The following is a 23,277-nucleotide window of genomic DNA, read 5'->3' as shown; positions in this document are numbered from 1 at the left end:
TAAACATCATTGCACAATATAAAGAATGGGGGGGGTGTGTATAAAACAAACAAAACTTACTTCATCCTTAATGACTTTCATGAAAGGGAAAATTACTCTGACATTTGTAGCAATTCTTAAAAGCTGGTAGCACTGGTCAACAAATACTTGTTTTGAGGGGTTAGATTTAAGCTGCAGTTTACTCCAAATGAAGATCAGCTCCCTATAAGTACAGAACAAAATATTTCAATTAGATTGAGTTTTAGAACTCTATCACTAAGCATGATGCATTACTAAGAGCAACTATTTGCATATTCTGTAACTAAAATCATATGTGAGGGCTTAATACCAATCTAATTAACACCACAACTGTACACAATGGAAAATGCAACTTAATTACTTTGTTAAAGCATTCAGGGTATCTCCTATCACTGAGCCAATTAAATATGCAACAAAATATTAATGTATTCAGCTTAGTATCAGAGAACTGCATAATAAAATCAGATGCTGCAGCATCTAGCCCTTAACACCGCAGGCAATGAACGTCAGGCTGAACAGCAAGCTCTGTGTGCTCTTGGGATTAAGCTACCTTCAGTGCAAGGATGAGAAGTCCTTCAGGAAAAGGAGTGTTTGAATGTGGAAAATGGGAGTGTTGTGGAAAGCTAGCTTCTGATATGGTCCATTGCCAGGAAATATTGATGTTCTCCAGTTATGCATATTACAACATGATTGTCTTTTTTTATTGCTGTCATCACTGCTCTTTCTAGCCAATGGCAGTTACATAAAAGTGTCAGTCTCTACAGCTATTCATACACCTCTATGTTCTTCAGTCAAATAACATTTCTGATTGATACAAGGAAACATAAGAATAGATTGCTAGACTCTGCAGCAGAGCTCCAGAAAATATTTGGCTGCTCTTCCAGAGTCTCTAGTATGTGCCAGATACAAACCAGAGAAGCCTTTTGAGATTAAGCTTGTCTAGTGAGGTCACTGCCTGCATGAACGAAGTGACAGAACTGCCTGTGACAAAACACCAACTTAACTTTTAAATTTAGGACAGCGCTATGATCTGCTTGACATTTTAGGAGCTAGACAAGAGAGCTTGATTGTTTCATTCAGAACCCAAGAAAACTGAAGTCGAAAGAAAGATCAAGCTTACACGGGGTAAACTCTGAAAAGGGAGTTCTGTAAGCAGCTCTACCCACAAAAAATTAGTCTTACAGGTTCTCTAAAGATACAAGCTGTTCACCTCTGCCTTTATGAGGCTGGAAATCTAAACTCTTGAAGTCTTTACAAACTTCACGTACAAGTTTGAAACTAGTGTCTTCGTGCACCAAACCATTCATAAAAATTCAGTAAAACTCTCAACCTGAAGTACAAAAGAAAGAGCTGAACATTTTTGCTGCTACTGCAGTTAAATAATACAACTTATTCTCTGCTTTGTCTCACACCATTTCAGAGCAAGCCATTTCAACGCTAATCTCAGAGAATTTGAGAAAATTCAAATTTTTCTTCTGAGAGATTAGTGGTTAAAGTGGCTTGCCATGTGTTCAGACAAGTGTGATGGCTGGCACAAGGGAAGAGCTGAGAAAGGAACGGAGAAAACTGAAAGTAGAAGGAACAGCTCCACAGGTGAAGAGCAAGCTGTTGTACCAGTTTAACCACCATTTGACTAGACCCTGATGTGAAATAGTATTTTAGTCTTATTCCTCCATGTAGACATGGAGGCTTCTCCTTCTCAAGCTCATTTCTGACTTTGATAATCATTTAAAGCATTAAATCTTTATTGAATAACTTAAATCTTCATTAAATGACTTTGAGAATGCTTTAATGATTATCAAAGAGCTGACTGGACTCTATTTCAACCACTTAAATGCTCTGGATACCAACTTTAATGCTGAAGTCAGCAGCACTTGAGATATTTCTGTGTCACTGACCACAACACAGATGATAAACTTGAGATAACATAGGCAGGGGTAGTTTTCTATTTGCTCATTATGACATAGTAGTATAGTACTTAATGACATTTACTTCTTGGATAGTGTAACTTAGTTCACACCGAGGCCTGTGCTTAAACTATAATGGACATGTCTTGGGGCAATTTAAATTGTTGCTGTGAGATCACAGAACTCAGTACCTCTTTACTAAAGGCAACCAGGTATTCACAAAAATTACCTAAAGGCCAAAGACTGATAGAATGTGTGGGAAAAATTCCCTGACTTACTGAATTTACTGCATAGGAACCACTTGAAAACAGCCAAAACAGCATTTAAAAATTGCATGGCAGAGAAGGCAAGCCATTCTGCTACCCCTGTTCCAGCAAAATTTTGGCTGTCTCCCTGAAGAGACGCCACTTTTTGACACTAGAAAGTCATTAATCACATCATTATAGACTGATCTCTAACCAATACACCTTGTCCACAAATATTTCTAGTAAGACCAAGCACAGCTTGCTCTGAGATAAATTTGTAAGTGGGCTTTCACTTCAGAAAAATAATTCAGGTCATCTGAATCTAGAATTTATTCTTAACGTCAATGAAAACAAGTTTTGTGACAGAGCTGCTTAAAGTTCATCTTCCTCTAAGATAAGAGCTAATGGTTTCAGCTTGAAGATTTCATTCAGGTTGCTTCACAGGAAGCAGCAGCAAATATCTGGTATTTAGAGCTTTCTAATCTATTTTGATATCTTATTTTTGCTAGTAGTGTTTGGTGCTAGATATCTGCTAGATCTGCAAGGTCCTCAATTCCAGACAAGGCAAGAAGATTTATGCTGTGCTGAAGATGTTAAAAACTTCTCTAGGGAAAAATACACAATGTGGGTTAATTTAACCTGGCTCCTACTTCTTCCAAAATCTGAATTACAGTATGGCCATGCCTTCACAAGCTTTGTTCCAGTTTACATTATCTATCAAGCATTATGCAGAATTCTCTTGTTGGGTATGCAATTGTTAAGGCTCAGCATCTGTGAAGAATGAAACAGTTTTTCTAACTGCAGACATAACTGCTCTGAACTCTTCCAAAGATCCTCAAGTTCTATACTCTGAACAGAAGATTAAAATACTAAGAGATGCCAACATGGTTTTCTTGATAAACAGATATCAAACAGTATTTTAGTCTCTTCTGGAATTTCATTTCTAACATCCACTTTGCCAGAACATAAGGACAGACATCTTGTTTGGAATAGCAATTTTAAAAATGGATGATGCAAAACTTAATGATCAACTGGGTAAGAGCAAGGTTAATATGTTACTACAGCAAAAGACATAAAAAGAAGGTTTAATTCTAATATTTAAAATGCATTTCTTAAAGACTGAATCCCTGAAACAGAAAGCACTCACCACGTAGCTAATACATGTAGGTTACATCTGCAAAGTTCCTAATAAATAAGAAGTCAGGAGATGCAGCATTTGGGCAGGAATCCGCAAAGTCGGATTCCATTCCAAAGCTGGTCACTAGGCTCACACCAGCTATGTATCTTTTTGGTTGAACTTCTTCATCTGTCCTATGTGGACACTCATGTCCACCTTTTTCTGGACAAACCGAATGAAAAATACCACTAGGTATTGTCAATACATTGTGTTATAAATGTATGGCATAATCATAATTACAAAGGTTTGGATTCAATGCAATCAATTACTCATCCAATAGTCAAGGAAAAATTTTCTTAAACCACACATTATCATGTTTGACCTTCATTACTTCCTCAAGAAAATAAAGGAGACATCTTACTTTTCAATTCCCTGAAATCCAGGAACATAGAAATCCTATACAGATTCTAAACTCCATATTAAAATTAATTACACATATTACTAATTTGATCTTTATTATTGGGAAAAAAAAAATCAAATCCTTGCTGACTAAGCTTTTTTGCTTCAACTACATAATCAAACAAATTAAGCATACTTTATCAAGGAATGCAGATGTTACTTTAGGTACAGAAATTACACAGGCTAAACAGAAGGATTATCCTCCTTAGCCATCCTTCAGTCCTCAGACTGATAAAATTTGTTTTGACATCTCTTTAGAAAACACTTCTTGGCCAAAAAAAGGTCCAACTATCAAGATGATTCAGTGTGTAAGAAGACATTCTTAAATCTTTTCTAGAGGATCACCATTCATGTTTTGGCTCTGTTGATGAAGTAGAAGGTTCTATAATTAATAGCACATTTTCAGAACCATATATTCTCTTTTTAGACACATTGGTGACATACTACAGTTTGGTTATTATAAGCAGTGTCATTTTAACTAGCAGGACAGCAAAATATCTGCATTGCCAGAGTCTACAGACTGCCTATTGTTACACTTTGCTAACAATAAATGCTGTTTTATAGCTATTTACAGCCTGAAGTACGTAAAGGCTCACCCTTCTGTTACTCTGAAACAGTTTATAAGCCTTATGTACTATGTAGGCTACCGCTGGACATGACTGTGTATAAAAAGGCAAACAGGCACAACAGATGTACTAGGAACGTTTAAAAATCACGTTAGAATGTTTTCATCTGGTATTTTAAAACTTGAGCCACATCTCAAAGTTGGATGAGGTTCATTTTGGCAACACGCATTTATTATGTGCTAAGCTGCTTCACCAGAAATAAAGTATTTACCATATACAATACATGTCCCCATTTTGAAGCTGTGGGACTAGGAAGGATTCACATAGCTGTAAGGCTAAGGTAGTCTTCCCTTCTTTGTCAGTGTTGCAGATGATCTCAATTCCACTCTTGCAATCAGTCCTCAACAAGTGCTATACAATTAAAATAAAATCAATTTAGATAAATTTGCTAACATGAAATAAAAACCTATCAGACCTTGCTATATTAAATTCAGGAATTGCTATTAACACAGGATTTCTTTGGAACAGCTTTTGTATAGATCTGTAAATAGAGATTTTGGAGGTATTTAGAGCTCTTTCATGTTTCTTAATGACAATCAGAATAATTGTGGGAGAAATTAAAAGTCTACACAAAAGCACTTTTTTTGCATGACTGTAGCTTGTTCTTTAAACAAGGTTAAGACAAGCACTGTTATCTAGTAAGTGCTATCAGTAGTGAAAGTAGGGCCACATTCAGCCAGAGTGTCATTTTACTCTATTAATAAAAACTTTAAGGCTAATAAAACTATATAGTGTACAGAACACTGGACTGACATCAATTAGGCTCAAGTGCTTTTACTAAAATAATAAGTCAAGAGTAAAATAGTCAATACACTGAAGTTACAAAATATTAATGACTCAAGTTATTTAGGGAATATATCTACAAGTAAACTTGACCAAAAAATTGCATTTAGGTCAACAAGATTTGCAGGCACTTAACATTTAACTTTTCAAAGCTTAAGCCAGCACTAAGTTAAGCAACACCAGTGCAGTTGCCTGATTTTATGACATTTGGTTCTACATATGCTCCTCTTGACAACTTGTATACAGTAAGTATAATGTACCACTTCATTAAAAAAAATGTATACTGACAATACCTCCTGGAATAGCTGATCTTCTAATGGTGACATATAAAGACAGGTGAAAAGAGCTTGATGGAAATACAGATCTTTACTGATATCTGGATGACTTATGCAAGATTTGATAAGAGCCATTGCCTCAGGGATGCGTTCACAGGCAATAAGGTATCTGGCACGTAGTTCAAAGAACAGTGGATTTTCAGAGCTTAAATATTTGTTAACTGTACAGAAAAGAAAGATTTAAAGGCAATTAGAATATGAAGTCCAAACAACAAATATATTTAAATGTAATGTTGTTTTTAATAGTGCAATGTCAACAAATAATATTACAAAAGGCTCTGCTAAAGAAGCTATCAAATATTAAATACCATCAAGAATCTGTCCTTCTGCTTGGAAACAGAAATTGTTATTTTTCCTTACACCAGTAAACTAATTCAGTATTTTGTTTTTAACAGATTAACACACAAGGTGCTGCAAAGGATTAGTAAAATATACACTATATAGAAGCAGATACAAACATTTTTGAGAAAGAAAATTTGCTGCTTTCTCAGCACTGGAATCTGAGTGATTGTCAGAAGTACAGCATTGACATCACTTCCAACACTAGAATTATAAATATTTAAAACAACTCAGGATCCTCCTTATCCATTAAAACAGAAGAGCTTGGAGTGGTGAACAAGTTAACTACAATTCACATGCTGTTACTTTAAGTAGCTTTGAACACCTTGATTTTGCTTGGAGAAGTGGAAAATATACTTTTTCTTCCTCTAAAAGAGCTACTGAGCACAATTCTTGCACCTAAATCCCTAAATACCTTTACATTCTAGCCCCTTATTTCTGGAAATCTGTTTTTCAGATCTAAAAGCTAATCTTAAAGCTATCATTTGAATGAAATCATTTCAACTGAGGTACTCAAAATACTTAACTTTTAAGTCATTGGGAAATTATGAAATACATAGATGACACGCTTTAGATATCTACTATAAACGATCATACAGATTCTAGTATCTCTTAGGATTAAAAGCAAAAATATCACTCGAGGCTACAAAATACAGTAACGCTGCTTTTATTTTGAGAATTGTTTGCATCTTGTCAAGTAAATCCCACTCCAAGGCGTTAATAGTGCATTAACATTTATGTAACATATTGGACAATATGGTCTGATCCTCCTCTTATATTCTGACCAGCTACCTTAAGAGAAAGAGTTAAACCCCCACAATTTCTAGTGCATGCCCTGTAGTACTGTACAGCTTTTCATATTTTAAAAAAAAAGAAAAAAAAGAAGAGAGAATGTCAATTTAAAGTCAGTGAAGGCTGGAGGTGAGCATAAGATGTTTATACCTTAGAATGAACCTGTATTAAGAAAGTTACAAGCAACTTAAAGTGACACTTAACAGGATTAAAAAAAATAGAAGTGGTTACTGAAAACCACAATCTGAACAGCCAAGAGAAATTTTTTTTCACAAAATAAAAACATTACTTGTATAACAAGCTTTCAGTTAAACTTTGGGGTTTTTTTAAGGATGCCTGGTTTGAAAGACATTCCTTATGCTCAGAAGTAGGATTTCTCTAGCATCTTTATTTTTACACAAGCTAGTAGTATTATATACTAATGAACACCTAAGGAATGTCATTCAAGGGGATATAAGGTTTTAGATGAGACTTGTTAATAGATGTACCGTAAGGTCCACCATAGGAGAAAATCTCCTTCCCACTACCCATTAGCATCTCTTAGGTCAGGATGCCCCTCTGCTCCATAAATGAGAATCCCACTTCTGACAGCATGATCTCCCACAGACAGGGGACTCCTACACCCTCCAACACTGGTTTTAAACAGACTGCAAGTTCCAGCTGCACCGCTGGCAGGACTGTGCTCCCCCCCCCGTAGTGGAAGGCCCTCTTTTCCCAAGGCGGCATTTATAGCTCATCCATCCCCCCAAGCAAAAGACAACTTTTGCTGAGGGAGCTGGGGTTGTTTAGCCTGGAGAAGAGGAGGCTCAGAGGTGACCTTAGTGCAGTCTACAACTACCTGAAGGGAGGTTGTAGTGGAGTGGGAGTCGGCCTCTTCTCCCAGGCAACTAGCGATAGGACAAGAGGACACAGCCTCAAGCTTCACCAGGGGAGGTTCAGGTTGGACATTAGGAAGAATTTCTTCTCAGCAAGGGTCATTAGCCATTGGAATGGGCTGCCCAGGGAGGTGGTGGAGTCCCCATCTCTGGATGTGTTTAAGAAAAGACTGGACATGGCACTTAGTGCCCTGATCTACTTGACAGGGTGGTGTCAGGGCAACGGTTGGACTCGATGATCCCAGAGGGCTCTTCCAACCTGGTTGATTCTGTGATTCTGTAACTGCTAACTATAGTAGCATTTAGCCAAGTCTGTGATACATTAAAAACAGCTTGGGGAAAACAACATCTATTCTGGACCAGGCAGCATGTGCAGTGCTCTGCTTTACAGCCATAGATGCCAACCATCAGCTTAGAAACTAATTAACTGCTTACATCTGAGTGTACCTCTGTCTACAATATTCTCTTCTAGATGTTAATAGCAAGCTGCTTTACTCTCCCTAATCTATTAGAAGTTTATTGCTCCTATGTTCCAACCCTGCTGTTTTTCTTTCAATCCAAAGACTGCCTTCCTCTCCAGCCATCTCAAAATAGAGTGCAACACCTCAAAGTATACCACAATTCATGTAAAGACAGACACAGAGAGGTTTGTCTTGGCCTAAGCTTCTCCATGTAATTACTGAATTCACAACAGGATTATGTAGTTCACACAGTAAGTATTTATCAAACTGACTTTTGTAAGTCACGGTTGGTGATTCAGCAATAATAAGCAGTTTTCCTCATTTAAAATAGTGATCCCTGAGGGAACTATATGGCCAAGTTTCAAAAGATATACCAAATTCTGCTAGCCTATAAAGCAGCACGGAACGTATGCTTTGTGTAAGACTTCACAAGAATCAGATTTGAGAGGAAGTGAGACAAGAAAGAGCGAGCTTCCAAAAGATATTATCTAAAATAAAATGTTTGTCATCACAGATGAGATATGTCAAGGGGGTGTGTGGGGATATCAGAAGATAAAAGGAGGCAAAAATACCTCAGCAGAGGGGAAGGAGATGTGGCCTGCAACAAAAGGAAACAAAATGATCATCTAGTGACAACAGGCGGTCTCATTCCTACTCTGCCAGGTTAAAACTAAGTAAAAATCCTCAAACTTTTACCCATCATATAGGGGCTTCATGACGATCAGGGGAATCATTAAAGCAAAGGACTAAACTAATTCTTTGCTGGAGAGATGGAGATTGAGACCTAACTTCATAACACGAAAACTTTTGGAGTTCGTCATAACAAAACAAGAATAATATTTGTTTTCCTTTTTTTTCTGTAAGTATTTGACTAGAAGTTTGTATCAGATATATAATAAAAGTCATGGGTAAACTATGTTGCTCAAGCACTTGCTTCACAAGAGAAACAAAACAGCAAAGACTACCCACTTAAGCACGTTAATTTGCTATCAAAAGACTTTCTCTGGTGAAGGAGGCAGCTCCCTGAGCTGTTCTGACTTTATAGTCCTCTTCCTCTACAGAATGAACACACTGCCATAAACACAGTGAAGAATCTGAATCATGCATTACACCGTAGTAACTAGAGAAGAACTACTATTTTCTATCACTATCAAATAGAAACAACTTTTAAGTGGTCCTCCGTGAACACTGCTAGCAAATATGTTGCTTAAGATGTTAGTAAAGACTTTACTGTAGATTGGATATTTTTCCCCTTACGAACTTTCATTAACGTTCCACTAATTTTGTTTTCACACACTGTATCCTACTCTCGACTCTAGGAATTACAAAACCAGAAAGCAGCTATCTGGGGTAGTCACAGGCATCATTCTAACCAGACCCAAGAAAAGCCACAAGCCCAAGTACCTACAATTTAAAAGAAAAATAAAATGAGTCAGAGTACCAGGAGACAGAAACACACATCAGGTCCTCCCCTGATCGTGTTATTTCAGTAGCCTTAACTAAAGTCAAGTCACTCTCCATGCTCTTTCAGGGGTTGAACACCTAGATTTGGTAAATTAATTTTATAAGTCACTCCTCAGTAGCCTCCTGTATCTAAATAATCTGATCTCTACACTATAAAAGCAGACTTAACTTACTAGCAAAGAAATTTAGTTTTCTTTCAAATAAAAAAATGGACCAGTACATTTTACTACAGAAAACCAGTTAAATTGTGTGCAATGCCAACTGACAACACCTCACCCTAATATCAAAAAAGCTTAATTTAACACATTTTTCAGTACTCTAAAAAAAATTAGCGTGGTAAATTAAGTACCTAATTCCTGTGACACAGGCTTTGCTTTAAGAATTGCTTGTAATACTGGATCCTCCCACGGTCCACCATCTCGGATGATTCGAGTCACTAGTTCCAGATTCATATTTCTGTATCTATTGAGAAGGTTCTGACATTCCTACATGTAAAAAGAAAAACAATTAGAAAGGAGAGAAAAAAAAATAAATAAAGTTAGGCTAAGCCTACAGTCAACAATTCAAGTTACAAAGTCTTTTATTGACCAGGCCTACACAAAGCCCTAAAGCAAGGACTTTAAAATCAGTAATACAGAACTGTGGAAGCCAGAATGCTCCTGTCATCTATATGCAGCAAGAGCCTTCCATTTGCATAACAATGCAAAAAAACCACCTTTCTTTGAATTAGAAATATTACTGTGGAAGAAGTCTTTACTTCATGCTATTCTGCACAGATTTAGACGCGTTGACGCTGGATTTGTGATCCAGTGATGGTGTCTATGACTGAAAAACTGAGTCACCAGCCCTCAAGCAATCATTTTTCTCCACATCTCTACATAATAGAAATTATGCTTGCCTAAAATAATCTGGAATGTTTTAGCCATCCATGCTTTTGACATATGCCAAGTTCCTCCCACCCTGCACCTTGTTATTTGCTGGTAAAAGTGTCAACATGAATGTTAATCAACAGCAGAATTTTAATCACAAGAAAAAGGTATTTAATTTTGAAAAAAAAAAAAAATGCAGCTGCAGAATGGCTTCTCTGCACACACAATTAAGCTCTTCACATATGCTTTTCTGCTGTAAATTCTTTCAGTTTCAAGTCAACATTTTCTTTTATATTCAGACGTATGATGGTAAAGAATGGCTAAGTAACTGAAACAATGGTTTTCACCTGTTTTGATTACACAACTGATTCAGAAAAGCTTTATTTAGAAAACTGTGTAAAGACATATTTTAATACATTCATTGTTTAAAAGTCAAGGCGATTGAGAACTGTAATAAAAAAAACAGAGAAGAAAGTATTATGCATCACACTTCTGCCTGAAGTCCTTCTTGTTCACAGAGTGTTTTTGAAAAGCACTTATTGCACCAAAATATCCCATTACTCTTACCTAAGAGACCCGACTCACTCCTGAGGCTGCTAAGCCACTCCTTGACCCCATTCTTCCATCAATTCTAATCAAGCACATAATGGCTGCTGGTTTGATAATTAAGGTAAGTGGTGCTCACACATTAATTTGTAGCAGCAGTAACAAACAGTTATCAACATAAAAATTAACAAAGGGATAGCTCTTTCTCCAACTGCACTTCCATGATCAGTATTAACAGAAGAAACAACCCTGGTTTTCATCCTTTCTTGCCCTACAACAAAGTTTCCTCTCGTGGTGGCAGAAGTGCTTGTGTTTCCTGTGCAGTGAGCTCAACACTCAAAATCAGTTCAGGTCAAAAAAAAACCTTATCTGAAAAAAAAAGGCAGGTTTTTAAATCCAGGATCATTTTCTTATGCAGCTGTATATAGCCATACAAAACCTGGTCCCAGTCTAGCCAAGAGGACAACAGTTTTAAACGATGTAAGTTTATGCTGAGCTGAAGAGTTAATTGAGATAGAGCTTCAATTTCGAATTTACTGTTTAAAACCGCAGAGGGAAACTTGAGGTTTCATGTCATGAACTGGTATGCAACACTGGATGACATTAAGTTCTAATTAGATATAAATAAGCAAAGCTTCCGTCTTCTATATGGGAAATGCACAAAATATGTCTTTAACAAGATTGGTATTACAAAGAGAAGTACATTTTACTTAGTCCAAGTAGATTAAAATAGCAATACTGACAATAAATGCAAGAATAAATGGCTTGCCCTTCAAATATCCCCTCCCTTTTTTGGAGGTATAAATATAAGTAAAGCAGCTACCTTCTTCCATTGTAATGGCATGTTTCCTCCACACAAAAACTGTCTTTACATGTACTAAAATAACATTAAAGGTTTATATGAAAGTAGGCAACACTACCTGAATTGAACCTAAAATATCTTTCAAAGGATCTTCATAGAACTCATCCTTTCCAAAGAACAGCAGCAATTCAAAAAAACTCCTAAAAAACAGAAGTAGTGACAAGTCAAAACTAAATGGTCGTTCAAAAAATGAAACTACTGTAAGTCTATTACTTTTCACAGCACTAAAAACAAAATTAGGACTTTCCTAAGTTCCAGACCCGTGCCCACGCCAGAGTCACTCTAAGAACTTTGGCTAATGCCCACACTCTCTAAACGCAACTCATATTTCAAAAACTGTAAAATTACTACAGTATGCACAGTGTATAAGGATTTACATTCAAGGAATAGTAACTTCACGTGAATGCAGACTGAAACAATCCATATTTTCAAGTATGATAAGCACTTTCTACTAACACATTTTATTCCATTTCAGCTTGTCCTGCCGTAATGCTCACTCCCTATGAAGATGCAGCTTTAAAAACGCTATTAATTTCATATTTCCAAATGCCTTTTGCTATAAATTTCATATTTCCAAAAAAAGTTGTTGAATATTATTTTCAAAGGAGAGCTTTTGTGCAAATACGCAAACAGAACTACATTCATCTTCTGTGTGGCATTCAAATGAAATGATAAAACTTCAATTTTACCACAAACAAGTTTTTAAGCAGATCGGGTCTACGTGCAGCAACATGAATTCACAAGCGTCACCCCAAAAGAGGTGGCACATTAGGGAGAAGGCAGGACTGATCCTTTCAACAGCAGACTGGATTCAAACTGACCTGTGGCCTCCATCATCTTAAAATACCTATCTAGCATTTTATTTATTTTTAATACAGTGACTGAGACAAACAATCCTGACAGCAGAACCAGAGGGGTTGGTAAAAAGTAGCTTTGCAGAGCTGAAATCAATTTAGGTCTTCACTTACAGCAGCATATTTCCAGATAATACTTGTAACTCAGTCAATTCAATCAAAAAATAGGTAGCTGGATCGCATGGATCTGCAGACAGCTCCAGTGCACCTGCTATTGCTCTGCCTTAAGATTCCGAGAAATTTATTTATATTTGGCAAAGGTAATTACCAAGTACTGCAGTAACCAAACCTGCAATTGCTGGTTGAGAAAGTCACGAGGAGCAGGCAATAACCCAGTGACTCCGAAGGAAAGACAGTACTGAAAGAAAAACTGTGCATCTAGGATTGAACAGCAACGCCTTTGGTCTCATAACAGAAGAAAATATGAATAGTTTTCTTTAAGATTATTCTAGACTTATTTTTTTCCAAATGAACAGGGAGAATAAGGAGGCAGAGAGAGAAGGAGGTAGAAGATAATTCCTGAAAGAGGTTCCAGCACTCTCCCAACCTACAGGTTTTTGAGCCAAGATCTTGGCAATTTCTTTCCTGACCACAGCATTTAGCCTTTTGTTGCAACAGCTCTTAAAACAAAAGGCAGATTTTCACGAAAAGCTGGACAAGGAACTCTTTTGTAGAACAATTAAATTCACTGCAGTTATCCCCAAATTTAGAGTCCAACTTTAATTTATTTGAACTTAACACTCAAAGTACTGCTACAAAACAAAACGTTTCATTTTTAATAAAGCTAATTCAAAAGTTAAAGAGCAGACTTAAGGCAATTTTTCCTCTCAATAACATTTTCAGAAATACTGGGCATTAAAAGATCTTAATATTCACATAAACAACATGAAGTTTTGGATGGGAATAATGCAAAAGTATCACAAATTAGGTTTCCTTTAGATTATGCTGCAGTGATTTTTTTCCTAACCAGTGACAAGCTATGCACAAAAAATACCTAGAAAATTTAAGATACACATTCCTTACGTTCATTGACAGAATTTTTCTCCAGATTAGGTACTTGAATCTCAACTCAAATATGGAATGAAAAAACAACCCGTACCCAAATAAGTATTTTGTTCTGAAAAAACATTCTCTCATTTCATGTTAATAAATAAAATTTTGCAGCATGCTTGACTCTCAGGAAAGGTCAGACATGAGTCATGTCATGATCTGGAAAGCTGCCAAACTGGAATTTAAATAATAAGACAAAACTAGTTATAGGAAATGATGCATGCATCCAATTTTTATTTGCTTTGACTGATTTAAAGCAAATAGGATCTTGACAAAAAACACCCTGGAAATTAATAGCGAACAAGTGATATTACTGGCATCAGAAGGTTGCCTAAGAACATTAGTATGCTGGTACCACTATTAAAACTCCCTTATATTAATGGTAGCACAGATGCTGCTTCACTTGTGATGAATAGCAAGGCTGGTAAGTATAGGAAACGCAACAGTCGCTGCTGTTAAAGTTTATTGTCCCGTTACTAAGGAAATCTTACTCGAGGATGACAATACAGTCTGGCAGATTTTTGCTCTCCAAGAACTATCAAATCAAATTTTCAAAAGAGATTCAAGCAAGGTTTCCCAGGTAACTGCAACTCCTAAGCCCCAAGAACCCTTTCTGATATCATATGCAAAACTACAGAATTCAGAGTGAGAAGGAAAAATAAGCTAGTGTTCTAGAATGGAAGAAAATCTCAGTGAGTAAACCCAGCTCCAAAGCCCAAGATAAACAAAGGTGACAGGAACTCAGCAACCAATTCACTTCTAAATCATCAGGAAGTGACCACGCTACAAATACCTGAATTTCTACCTTTTCTCCTCCCAAGCTTTGATATTTAAAAGTATATAAAAGTGTGGTTTGACCTTTATGAGTTTTTTCTTCTAAGAACTAGCAAAAAAAAGAGGTCACCATGTTTTGATGCAACTGCTAGTTATTCTCCAACACCTGAGCATTCCAGTTCTAAAAACTGTGATCTTCTGATTCCATAAATAGTCCCATGTCAAATAGCTTCATACACACAAAATGCAATAAATCTCTTCAGGGAAGTTTCACCATCACTTAAAGACAGCAGATACTCTGTAAGTGTACAGAATAACGCCTTGATTCCTTTGTAATTAGTACTAACAGCTCAAGAAGAGTGGAAAGGATGAGCAACCCCGTCCTCCTGACCAAGTAAACTAAGAAAGGAAGACTAGGAGAGCATTCACTTCCAATGACTAGATGAGGCAGGTGCAAGACATTTCCACACAAAATTCTGGACTGAGATACCGAGCTGTATTTGAAAGCACTGCTCAGCAAGAAAGCAGTTTAACCAGCTGGACAAATAAATCTGATTTATTCAAACCACACTTGCAATAAAGCTAGCTTTTAGGTTTTTGTCCCCATCTGCTGAGAGAAGATCAAGTATGTTGCATCTTAGCGGCTAAGTGTATCTAACTCACTTAAATCTTTATTTTTTTTTGCTTCCATTCAACATTGAGGTTTTGAAACCTGAAAAGTAGGTTTTTAGAGCAAGAAAAAAGATGAGACTTTTACTTATTCACTGATCATTACCCTGACACTTCCAGCCTTCATGTGGGAAAACTACCAATGCATCAAGAAAATTGAGATTATAGCAAGATTTATGATCTAAATTGTGCAGTTCTTTAAGCTGAATATAACTCTGGTCAGTTAACTGTGTAACAAGTCATTCCCATAAGCATTTTGATAACTCAAACATAAAAATCCATTTTAAAATTGACTCATTTCTTAAACACTACAAGAAATTTATCTTAACAAATATTTAGCTTATTACATCATTAGAGGTAGAACAGTAAAAACTTTAGATACATTATTTACAATTACGTACTGTAAAAGGTTGTGTTCAAATACTCCAAAATAAGATTTCCCAAAAAGAAGTCTGTACGGTGATCACTTATTTCTTTAGATTCTTCATTTTGCCAGGAAACCACTATGACACAATATTGTAATACCCCACTTGAATATTTAAGAAGGACATAAAAAAACTAAACTAAATTCTAGGTTTTGTATCCTCAGTTAGCAATTCTTGGTTCCACGTAGCTAAGTCACCTGGTAAAACCAGTCTTAAAAGCTCTGAGGATCTCTGAGATCCTATTGCTGTTATAAAAGTGACACAGTCTATATTGTAAAGGAAGTAATAAAAAAAATAAAATAAGATGTACTTACAAAGCTAGGCTACTCAATACATATTGTACGTGCTCACATTCAGCTGGGAATGACACACAGGCAGACGTGAAACAGCACAGTGCCGTCTGAAGCACCTGAAGCTGAGGCAAAGGAACCTGCCATCTTCCAGCATAGTCTTCAACAACCTAACAACAAAAACATTGAAATATATATTACAGTGGAAAACACCTTCTTTAGGCAGAAATAATAAGTATTTAATACTGTACCTGCTTATCTCCCCTCCTTCTCCCTCAGAAGTAGGGTTTGTAACCAAAAAACCTGACCATTTTGTATCAAAAAAACCCAGAAACTTTATGTCCTACATTATAAAAGATAAACCACAAAGGACGTTCAAATATTCTTTTCAGAGGATAAGGCAGGAAACGATTTCTTCTTACATAGTATCACACTATATATTACACTCTGCATTTAAACACACATTTTTATTTTGCAAGTCAGAGAGTCTATAACAATATCCAGATGTTTCATTCTAAAACTTTCAAAGAGGACAATGACCAGCCTGCACCCTTCTAGCCTTTATGTCAGTAGAGAAAGGCACAAACATACAGTCACCCTTTCTTATCTGATCAAATAAGTAAATTTGGCTTTTTTTATCTATATGATGGAACTAAGGCTAGTTATGCCCTGATCTACAGCTACGGAACTGCATCACTATTTATAGAGAAACACGAAGGTGAAAACTAGATGTTTTAATGGAGAAAAATCCTTGCCTGGTCATCTAGCCAAACTGGCTTGTAGTAATAAATGTAAATTTCTGGGACTGCCTATGCTCACATTGGGAGGCTCAATAACCCAGCACCATCTGATATTTCTATATCAGATACCTATATCAGATATTTCTGTATCAGATATCTATATCTATATCAGCGCTACAGGCTGGGGGAAGAGTGGTTAGAAAGTGGCCTGGTGGAAAGAGACCTGGGGGTGCTGATCGACAGCCGGCTAAACATGAGTCAGCAGTGTGCCCAGGTGGCCAAGAAGGCCAATGGCATCCTGGCCTCTATCAGGAATAGTGTGGCCAGCCGGTCTGGGGTAGTGATCGTCCCTCTGTACTCAGCACTGGTGAGGCCGCACCTTGAATCCTGTGTCCAGTTCTGGGCCCCGCACTTCAAGAAAGATGTTGAGGTGTTGGAGCGAGTGCAGAGGAGGGCGACCAAGCTGGGGAAGGGTCTGGAGGGTCTGACCTGCGAGGAACGGCTGAGGGAGCTGGGGGTGTTTAGCCTGGAGAAGAGGAGGCTCAGAGGTGACCTTAGTGCAGTCTACAACTACCTGAAGGGAGGTTGTAGTGAAGTGGGAGTCAGCCTCTTCTCCCGGGCAACTAGCGATAGGACAAGAGGACACAGCCTCAAGCTTGGCCAGGGGAGGTTCAGGTTGGACATTAGGAAGAATTTCTTTGCAGAAAGGGTCATTAGCCATTGGAATGGGCTGCCCAGGGAGGTGGTGCAGTCACCATCTCTGGAGGGGTTTAAGAAAAGCCTGGACATGGCACTTAATGCCCTGGTCTAGTTGACATGGTGGTGTCAGGGCAACGGTTGGACTCGATGATCCCAGAGGTCTCTTCCAACCTGGTTGATTCTGTGATTCTGTGAAAGTGAACTAGCCGCACTTCAGGGCCTAGGGCATTCTTCTCCAGCTGAGGAAACCTAACTGAGATCTCCTACATCCTGAGAAAGTGAGAAGCAGGTGGGGAAACACACCACCATCGGTCATGTCGTAAAGAGAAAGCTAGCTAAAGCACTCCATAGCATACAGAGGAGACAAGTAAATGGCTTCAAGAAAGCTATGAAGTGCCAATTCTAGTTACACCTGGCCACCTATCTCAAGAGCCAGGCTGGCCAACAAAGCATAGATTAAACAAAGTGCCTAACTTTGTTTAAGGCTCTGCAACAGGAACAGGCCAGTGTCCCACTTCTGACAGTTTGGTGGTAACTGCTCCAAATCAAAGCAGTTACTGATAATGGGACCAGGAATTTTCTCTCCTCACCAACAACAGCTGAGACTGATTTATATTTTCTAAGCAGATTTTGACCTTCCACCAAATTTATTTTAAAAATTCCTGTTTGAAAATCTATTAGCTTAACGCAGCAAATATCTAGGTCAACTCGAAGAGAATTGTTGATAAGTACTACAAGCAGAGTTGTAGATAAGTACTCCTCCTCTTACAAGAAAGAATAAACACTTTATAAAATAGTACTGCCTCACACATCTATTGCGAGTTCTCTGAAATACTTTTAACAAGGTCCCTTGGATAGGAAAACACAAAAGCCTTAGGAGAAACAAAGTAGACAGAGACAATGAACATCCTTTACTGGTTTTAGCCTCCAAATGGTCAAACAAAGGTAGAAATAAAACATCAGTTCCCAGTGTGGTGTTTTACAACACTTTGAGGTGTTGGAGCGAGTCCAGAGGAGGGCGACCAAGGTGGGGAAGGGTCTGGAGGGTCTGACCTACGAGGAACGGCTGAGGGAGCTGGGGTTGTTTAGCCTGAAGAAGAGGAGGCTCAGAGGTGACCTTAGTGCAGTCTACAACTACCTGAAGGGAGGGTGTAGTGAAGTGGGAGTCGGCCTCTTCTGCCAGGCAACTAGCGATAGGAGAAGAGGACACAGCCTCAAGCTTCACCAGGGGAGGTTCAGGTTGGACATTAGGAAGAATTTATTTTCAGAAAGGGTCATTAGCCATTGGAAGGGGCTGCCCAGGGAGGTGGTGGAGTCACCATCTCTGGATGTGTTTAAGAAAAGACTGGACATGGCACTTAGTGCCATGGTCTAGTTGACGGAGTGGTGTCAGGGCAATGGTTGGACTCGATGATCCCAGAGGTCTCTTCCAACCTGGCTGATTCTGTGATTCTGTGACCTGAGAAGCACAGTATAGAAACGTTCATAAATTATTTCAAGCAATAAGACAACATTATGTGATGATACTGAGTTTTTTTGTTGGTAGCGTGAAGTGCTGACTGGAAAGAACTGTAGAAAGGATTTACGACAGCAAGTGATGAAATTCAGCATAGGCAAGTGTGCAGTGGTACTTGGGGAACCAACCAATCCAAACGTGTAATATGATGGCCTTCAAACTGGCAACTACCACCCAAGAGCAAGACTGTGTTATTATGGTAAATGTTTTAAGGAAAAATCACCTCAATGCTCATCACAATGGCCAAGAAAGCAAATTAAATATTAGGAGAGTAATGAGTAATAAGATAAAACAAAGCAGAATGTTAACTGCTCAAAACTACAGCACATCCCCACATCTATAAAATTGCATGTTGGTTGGCTACCTACCCATTCCTATCTCGAAAGAGAATACAAAAGGCCTAAAAAAAGCTTCGAAGGAAGGCAAGAAATGCTAAGGAGCAAAATAAATTTCACATAAGGATCGATGAAGCTAACTAGGACACTTTAGGTTGTAAAGAAATGACAAGAGCAAGGGGGACACCAAAGAAGGTTGGCAAGCAGGACCAAAATAAATTACAGCAGGTAGTTCTTCACACAGGGTGCAATTAAGCTGTGGAGCTCCTTACTAAAGGGATGCTGTGGATGCTGAATGGCTGCATGAGTTGAAAGAGGTTGTATGAGCTGAAAAAGATACCCACCAAGAGTTACTACTCCAGTAAGTTAGCTGAACTGAAAATGGTTAGAGAGGGTGTCCTGGTTTCATTGGGATTTGGTTTCAGTTTGTGGCCAGCCATGGTGATCAAGGCCCTTAAGCAGTTAAATCCAGGGCAGCTGACCCTGGCTGGCCCACAGGTGTGTTCTATATCATTGACATCAAGTTCACTATAAAAGAGAGGGCTTGCTGGAGTGAGGTGGGGCTCTTCTTGCTCTCCTCTGTTCTCTCCTCCCTCTTCCTCGTTCCTGGTGATTGCTATTCCTGGAGCAACTTGCAAGTGCTCTATAGATAAGTATAATTTTCTGTGTTTTGTGTTGGTTTTGTTATTGGTTTCTTTATTTTATTAAATCTGTTTAACTTCTAACCCATGAGTCTCCTTCCTTTTCCCAGTTCTCTTCCTTGTTTGGGGAAGGGCCACTGGGTGAGAGAGAACTGTTATTGTTTAGCCCTGGGTGCGGGCTAAACATAGACAGAGGGGAAAGTCACTGTATTCCAATGGCCAATGGCATCCTGGCCTCTATTAGGAACAGTGTAGCCAGCCGGTCTAGGGAAGGGATCGTCCCTCTGTACTCGGCACTGGTGAGGCCGCACCTTGAATCCTGTGTCCAGTTCTGGGCCCCGCACTTCAAGAAAGATGTTGAGGTGTTGGAGCGAGTCCAGAGGAGGGCGACCAAGCTGGGGAAGGGTCTGGAGGGTCTGACCTACGAGGAATGGATGAGGGAGCTGGGGTTGTTTAGCCTGAAGAGGAGGCTCAGAGGTGACCTTAGTGCAGTCTACAACTACCTGAAGGGAGGTTGTGGTGAAGTGGGAGTCGGCCTCTTCTCCCGGGCAACTCGCGATAGGACAAGAGGACACAGCCTCAAGCTTGGCCAGGGGAGGTTCAGGTTGGACATTAGGAAGAATTTCTTCTCAGCAAGGGTCATTAGCCATTGGAAGGGGCTGCCCAGGGAGGTGGTGGAGTCACCATCTCTGGAGGTGTTTAAGAAAAGCCTGGACATGGCACTTAGTGCCATGGTCTAGTTGACATGGTGGTGTCAGGGCAACGGTTGGACTCGATGATCCCAGAGGTCTCTTCCAACCTGGTTGATTCTGTGAAGTACCAGAGGCAGCACAGAAAGGCAGACACCACAACAGCAACATCACCTTAGTGATGCAACTCAAATGTGTCCACAAGAGTCACAGCAACAGCCCCCCCCCAAACTGGTCAGGAAGAATATGAATAGCATCCTTTTTTTCTGAGTATGGATACCTGAACCCATGCATTTGTCAGTCCCAGTAGACAAAAAAAAAAAGTCTAAAATTGGTCAATTCTCAGCAGACTTCCAACAATCACCAGTGAAAGATAAATTCCAACCCACACTCCACACACATTCTATATTGGGGTGGGGAGGAATAATGTATGTTTGGTTTACAGTTCTATGTATACTTCAATGTTTGTTTTTAAGTGATCTCATGGAATACCTTTTTCTAAAATAGAAATAACACCTTTTTTTCATTCAAAATACTCAACAGGCCATGCTTTGAAACAGGATCTTAAGTCAGAACATAGGTAAAGGTTTACACCAAAAAGAACCTCCAAAACAAAGACACCCAAAACACTTCACCACTTGTGATGTTTTTCAATGAAAACAAAAGTTCAAGGGACATGTGTATGTTCACCTTCATGTTGTGAAGTCGTGTCATCAGAGCACTTCAGAAAATCAGATAGATTATGCTGCTTGAGTCCTCAATGCTTTCGTTTGAAGTTTATGTTTATTGGCACATTTTTAACAAGCACACTAATTTCAATATAATGAAGTCAGCCAAACAAGAAGCACGTAACATTGTCAAAACAAAGTGGCCTGTTCCTTCTCCAATACACAGTGCAGAAAACCAGAAGGGAGGGGACATTTTTATGTGACCTTCTGCAACGATTCCTTTCAAGAATTCTGTTAGGGTGCAATTTTTTATATACTTAAAGACTCTCCATGCATTATTCCCCGTCTGTCTTTACCTTTTAAATTACCACCATCCATGGAGGGACTGTGGGGCCTTTTGTCTTCCTTTTCTCATTCAGTGCAAACACAGACACTAAAAGGGAGACTATGCATTTTTCCGACACGCCCTCCCCTCCTCTTTCAACTCCACCTTTCTCCTACACCAATATGCTACTTCCCCTTCTTTACTATGTTTGAGTAACTTCAGAGGAAAATCCACGATTCAGACGTGTCCTGTTGAGTGCAAAATCAAGACCAGACTTATCAGTCTCCCATAAGAAGTTTCCAAGCACGCAGCTAGAGCAGCTAACCCCCAAAATAACAAGGTAGTCACTAAAGACCTGAATCAATGTAAAACTAATTTTCCCTGGAATATTATGTTTTAACTGATTAAATATACACATATATATATGTATATTAAGTCACTTAAAGTTATTTGACTATACTCCAAACACTTAAGAGAAATAACATTGCAAATAAGTAGATTTGCAAATATGTAGGCCAGAAGAAACAAATGCAGGCCTGAAGTTGCTACAGCTTTTCCTGCCCCTCTTCACAACAAAAAAGAAACTAACAAGAAAAAGAAACAAATCCCACCAATTTTAAAGCTTTGTCATTAATAGGATTTTAAATGAAGTTACTCTCGTAACTTTTTGTGAGATTTAACAGTAAAGGATGTCAGCACAGGATTAAAATCACCACAGTTCTGACTACTTCTGCTTATAGTTTCCAGAAAAAGAAGGCTAGTTGGCAAATACCATCATTTGTTATAATAAGCAAACACAGTGGTTGTCAGAGAACAGAATGAACCAAAAAGGATTTAAAATGCCAAGCAAAAAAAAAGAGGCATGTTTAAACAAATGAGTTTCCTGAAAATTAAAAACCATAATTAAAAGCAACACCTACCATGGTTGCCGGTTCAGCAGAACTACCAGAGTAGCTTGGATATCAAAGTTCAGTTCTAGAAAAGAACTTGAATAACACTAAATTTACACTACCTGGAAACATCAGCAGAAATAATCACACCTTTTTTACTGTCTTTTTAACCTTAGTGGCTGACCAGCATTTTGTTCTGTTTCCACATACAATCCAGCCAACTATGTCCTTACAAAAAAGGATTCCATTATCCAAGTAGAGAGTAGAAAAGGCCTTAAGATTTTAAGAGAACATAAAACGTTCTTTAACAGATATAAGTTTAAAATGGTTTTATATGGTGTAACTAAAAAAAAAATAAATATGTAAGCAATGACTTCCCAGCGTAGGGGAAAGGCACCTGGGGGTCCTAGTGGACAGCAGGATGGCCATGAGCCAGCAGTGTGCCCTTGTGGCCAAGAAGGCCAATGGCATCCTGGGGTGTATTAGAAGGGCTGTGGTTAGCAGGTCAAGAGAGGTTCTCCTCCCCCTCTACTCTGCCCTGGTGAGGCCGCATCTGGAGTATTGTGTCCAGTTCTGGGCCCCTCAGTTCAAGAAGGACAGGGAACTGCTAGAGAGAGTCCAGCGCAGAGCCACGAAGATGATTAAGGGAGTGGAACATCTCCCTTATGAGGAGAGGCTGAGGGAGCTGGGTCTCTTTAGCTTGGAGGAGACTGAGGGGTGACCTCATGGATGTTTATAAATATGTAAAGGGCAAGTGTCATGAGGATGGAGCCAGGCTCTTCTCAGTGACATCCCTTGACAGGACAAGGGGCAATGGGTGCAAGCTGGAACACAGGAGGTTCCACATAAATATGAGGAAAAACTTCTTTACGGTGAGGATAACTGAACACTGGAACAGGCTGCCCAGAGAGGTTGTGGAGTCTCCTTCTCTGGAGACATTCAAAACCCACCTGGACGCGTTCCTGTGTGATATGGTCTAGGCAATCCTGCTCCGGCAGGGGGATTGGACTAGAT

The 23,277-nt window shown here is 38.8% G+C and overlaps 1 protein-coding gene across 2 annotated transcripts in view; it reads right to left on the bottom strand.

Moving 5' to 3' along the window:
- ZNF654 (zinc finger protein 654) overlaps positions 1 to 23,277 on the bottom strand; it is a 39,163-nt gene that overhangs the window by 7,858 nt on the left and 8,028 nt on the right. Inside the window, exons 2-7 of one of the 2 annotated variants that reach the window (XM_068395454.1) lie at positions 15,785 to 15,930; positions 11,757 to 11,838; positions 9,771 to 9,906; positions 5,449 to 5,651; positions 4,584 to 4,723; positions 61 to 202 (exon numbers count right to left, since the gene is read on the bottom strand). In XM_068395454.1, the coding sequence (XP_068251555.1) occupies positions 61 to 202; positions 4,584 to 4,723; positions 5,449 to 5,651; positions 9,771 to 9,906; positions 11,757 to 11,838; positions 15,785 to 15,930 (849 nt within the window). Of the gene's footprint in view, positions 1 to 60; positions 203 to 4,583; positions 4,724 to 5,448; positions 5,652 to 9,770; positions 9,907 to 11,756; positions 11,839 to 15,784; positions 15,931 to 23,277 lie in introns of those variants that run through there. The other variant, XM_068395455.1, reaches the window with a different exon arrangement.

This window comes from Nyctibius grandis, chromosome 2 (genome assembly GCF_013368605.1).
Source record: "Nyctibius grandis isolate bNycGra1 chromosome 2, bNycGra1.pri, whole genome shotgun sequence".
NCBI classification, from domain to species: Eukaryota; Metazoa; Chordata; class Aves; order Nyctibiiformes; family Nyctibiidae; genus Nyctibius; species Nyctibius grandis.
This window is presented reverse-complemented; position numbering and strand designations above follow the sequence as displayed.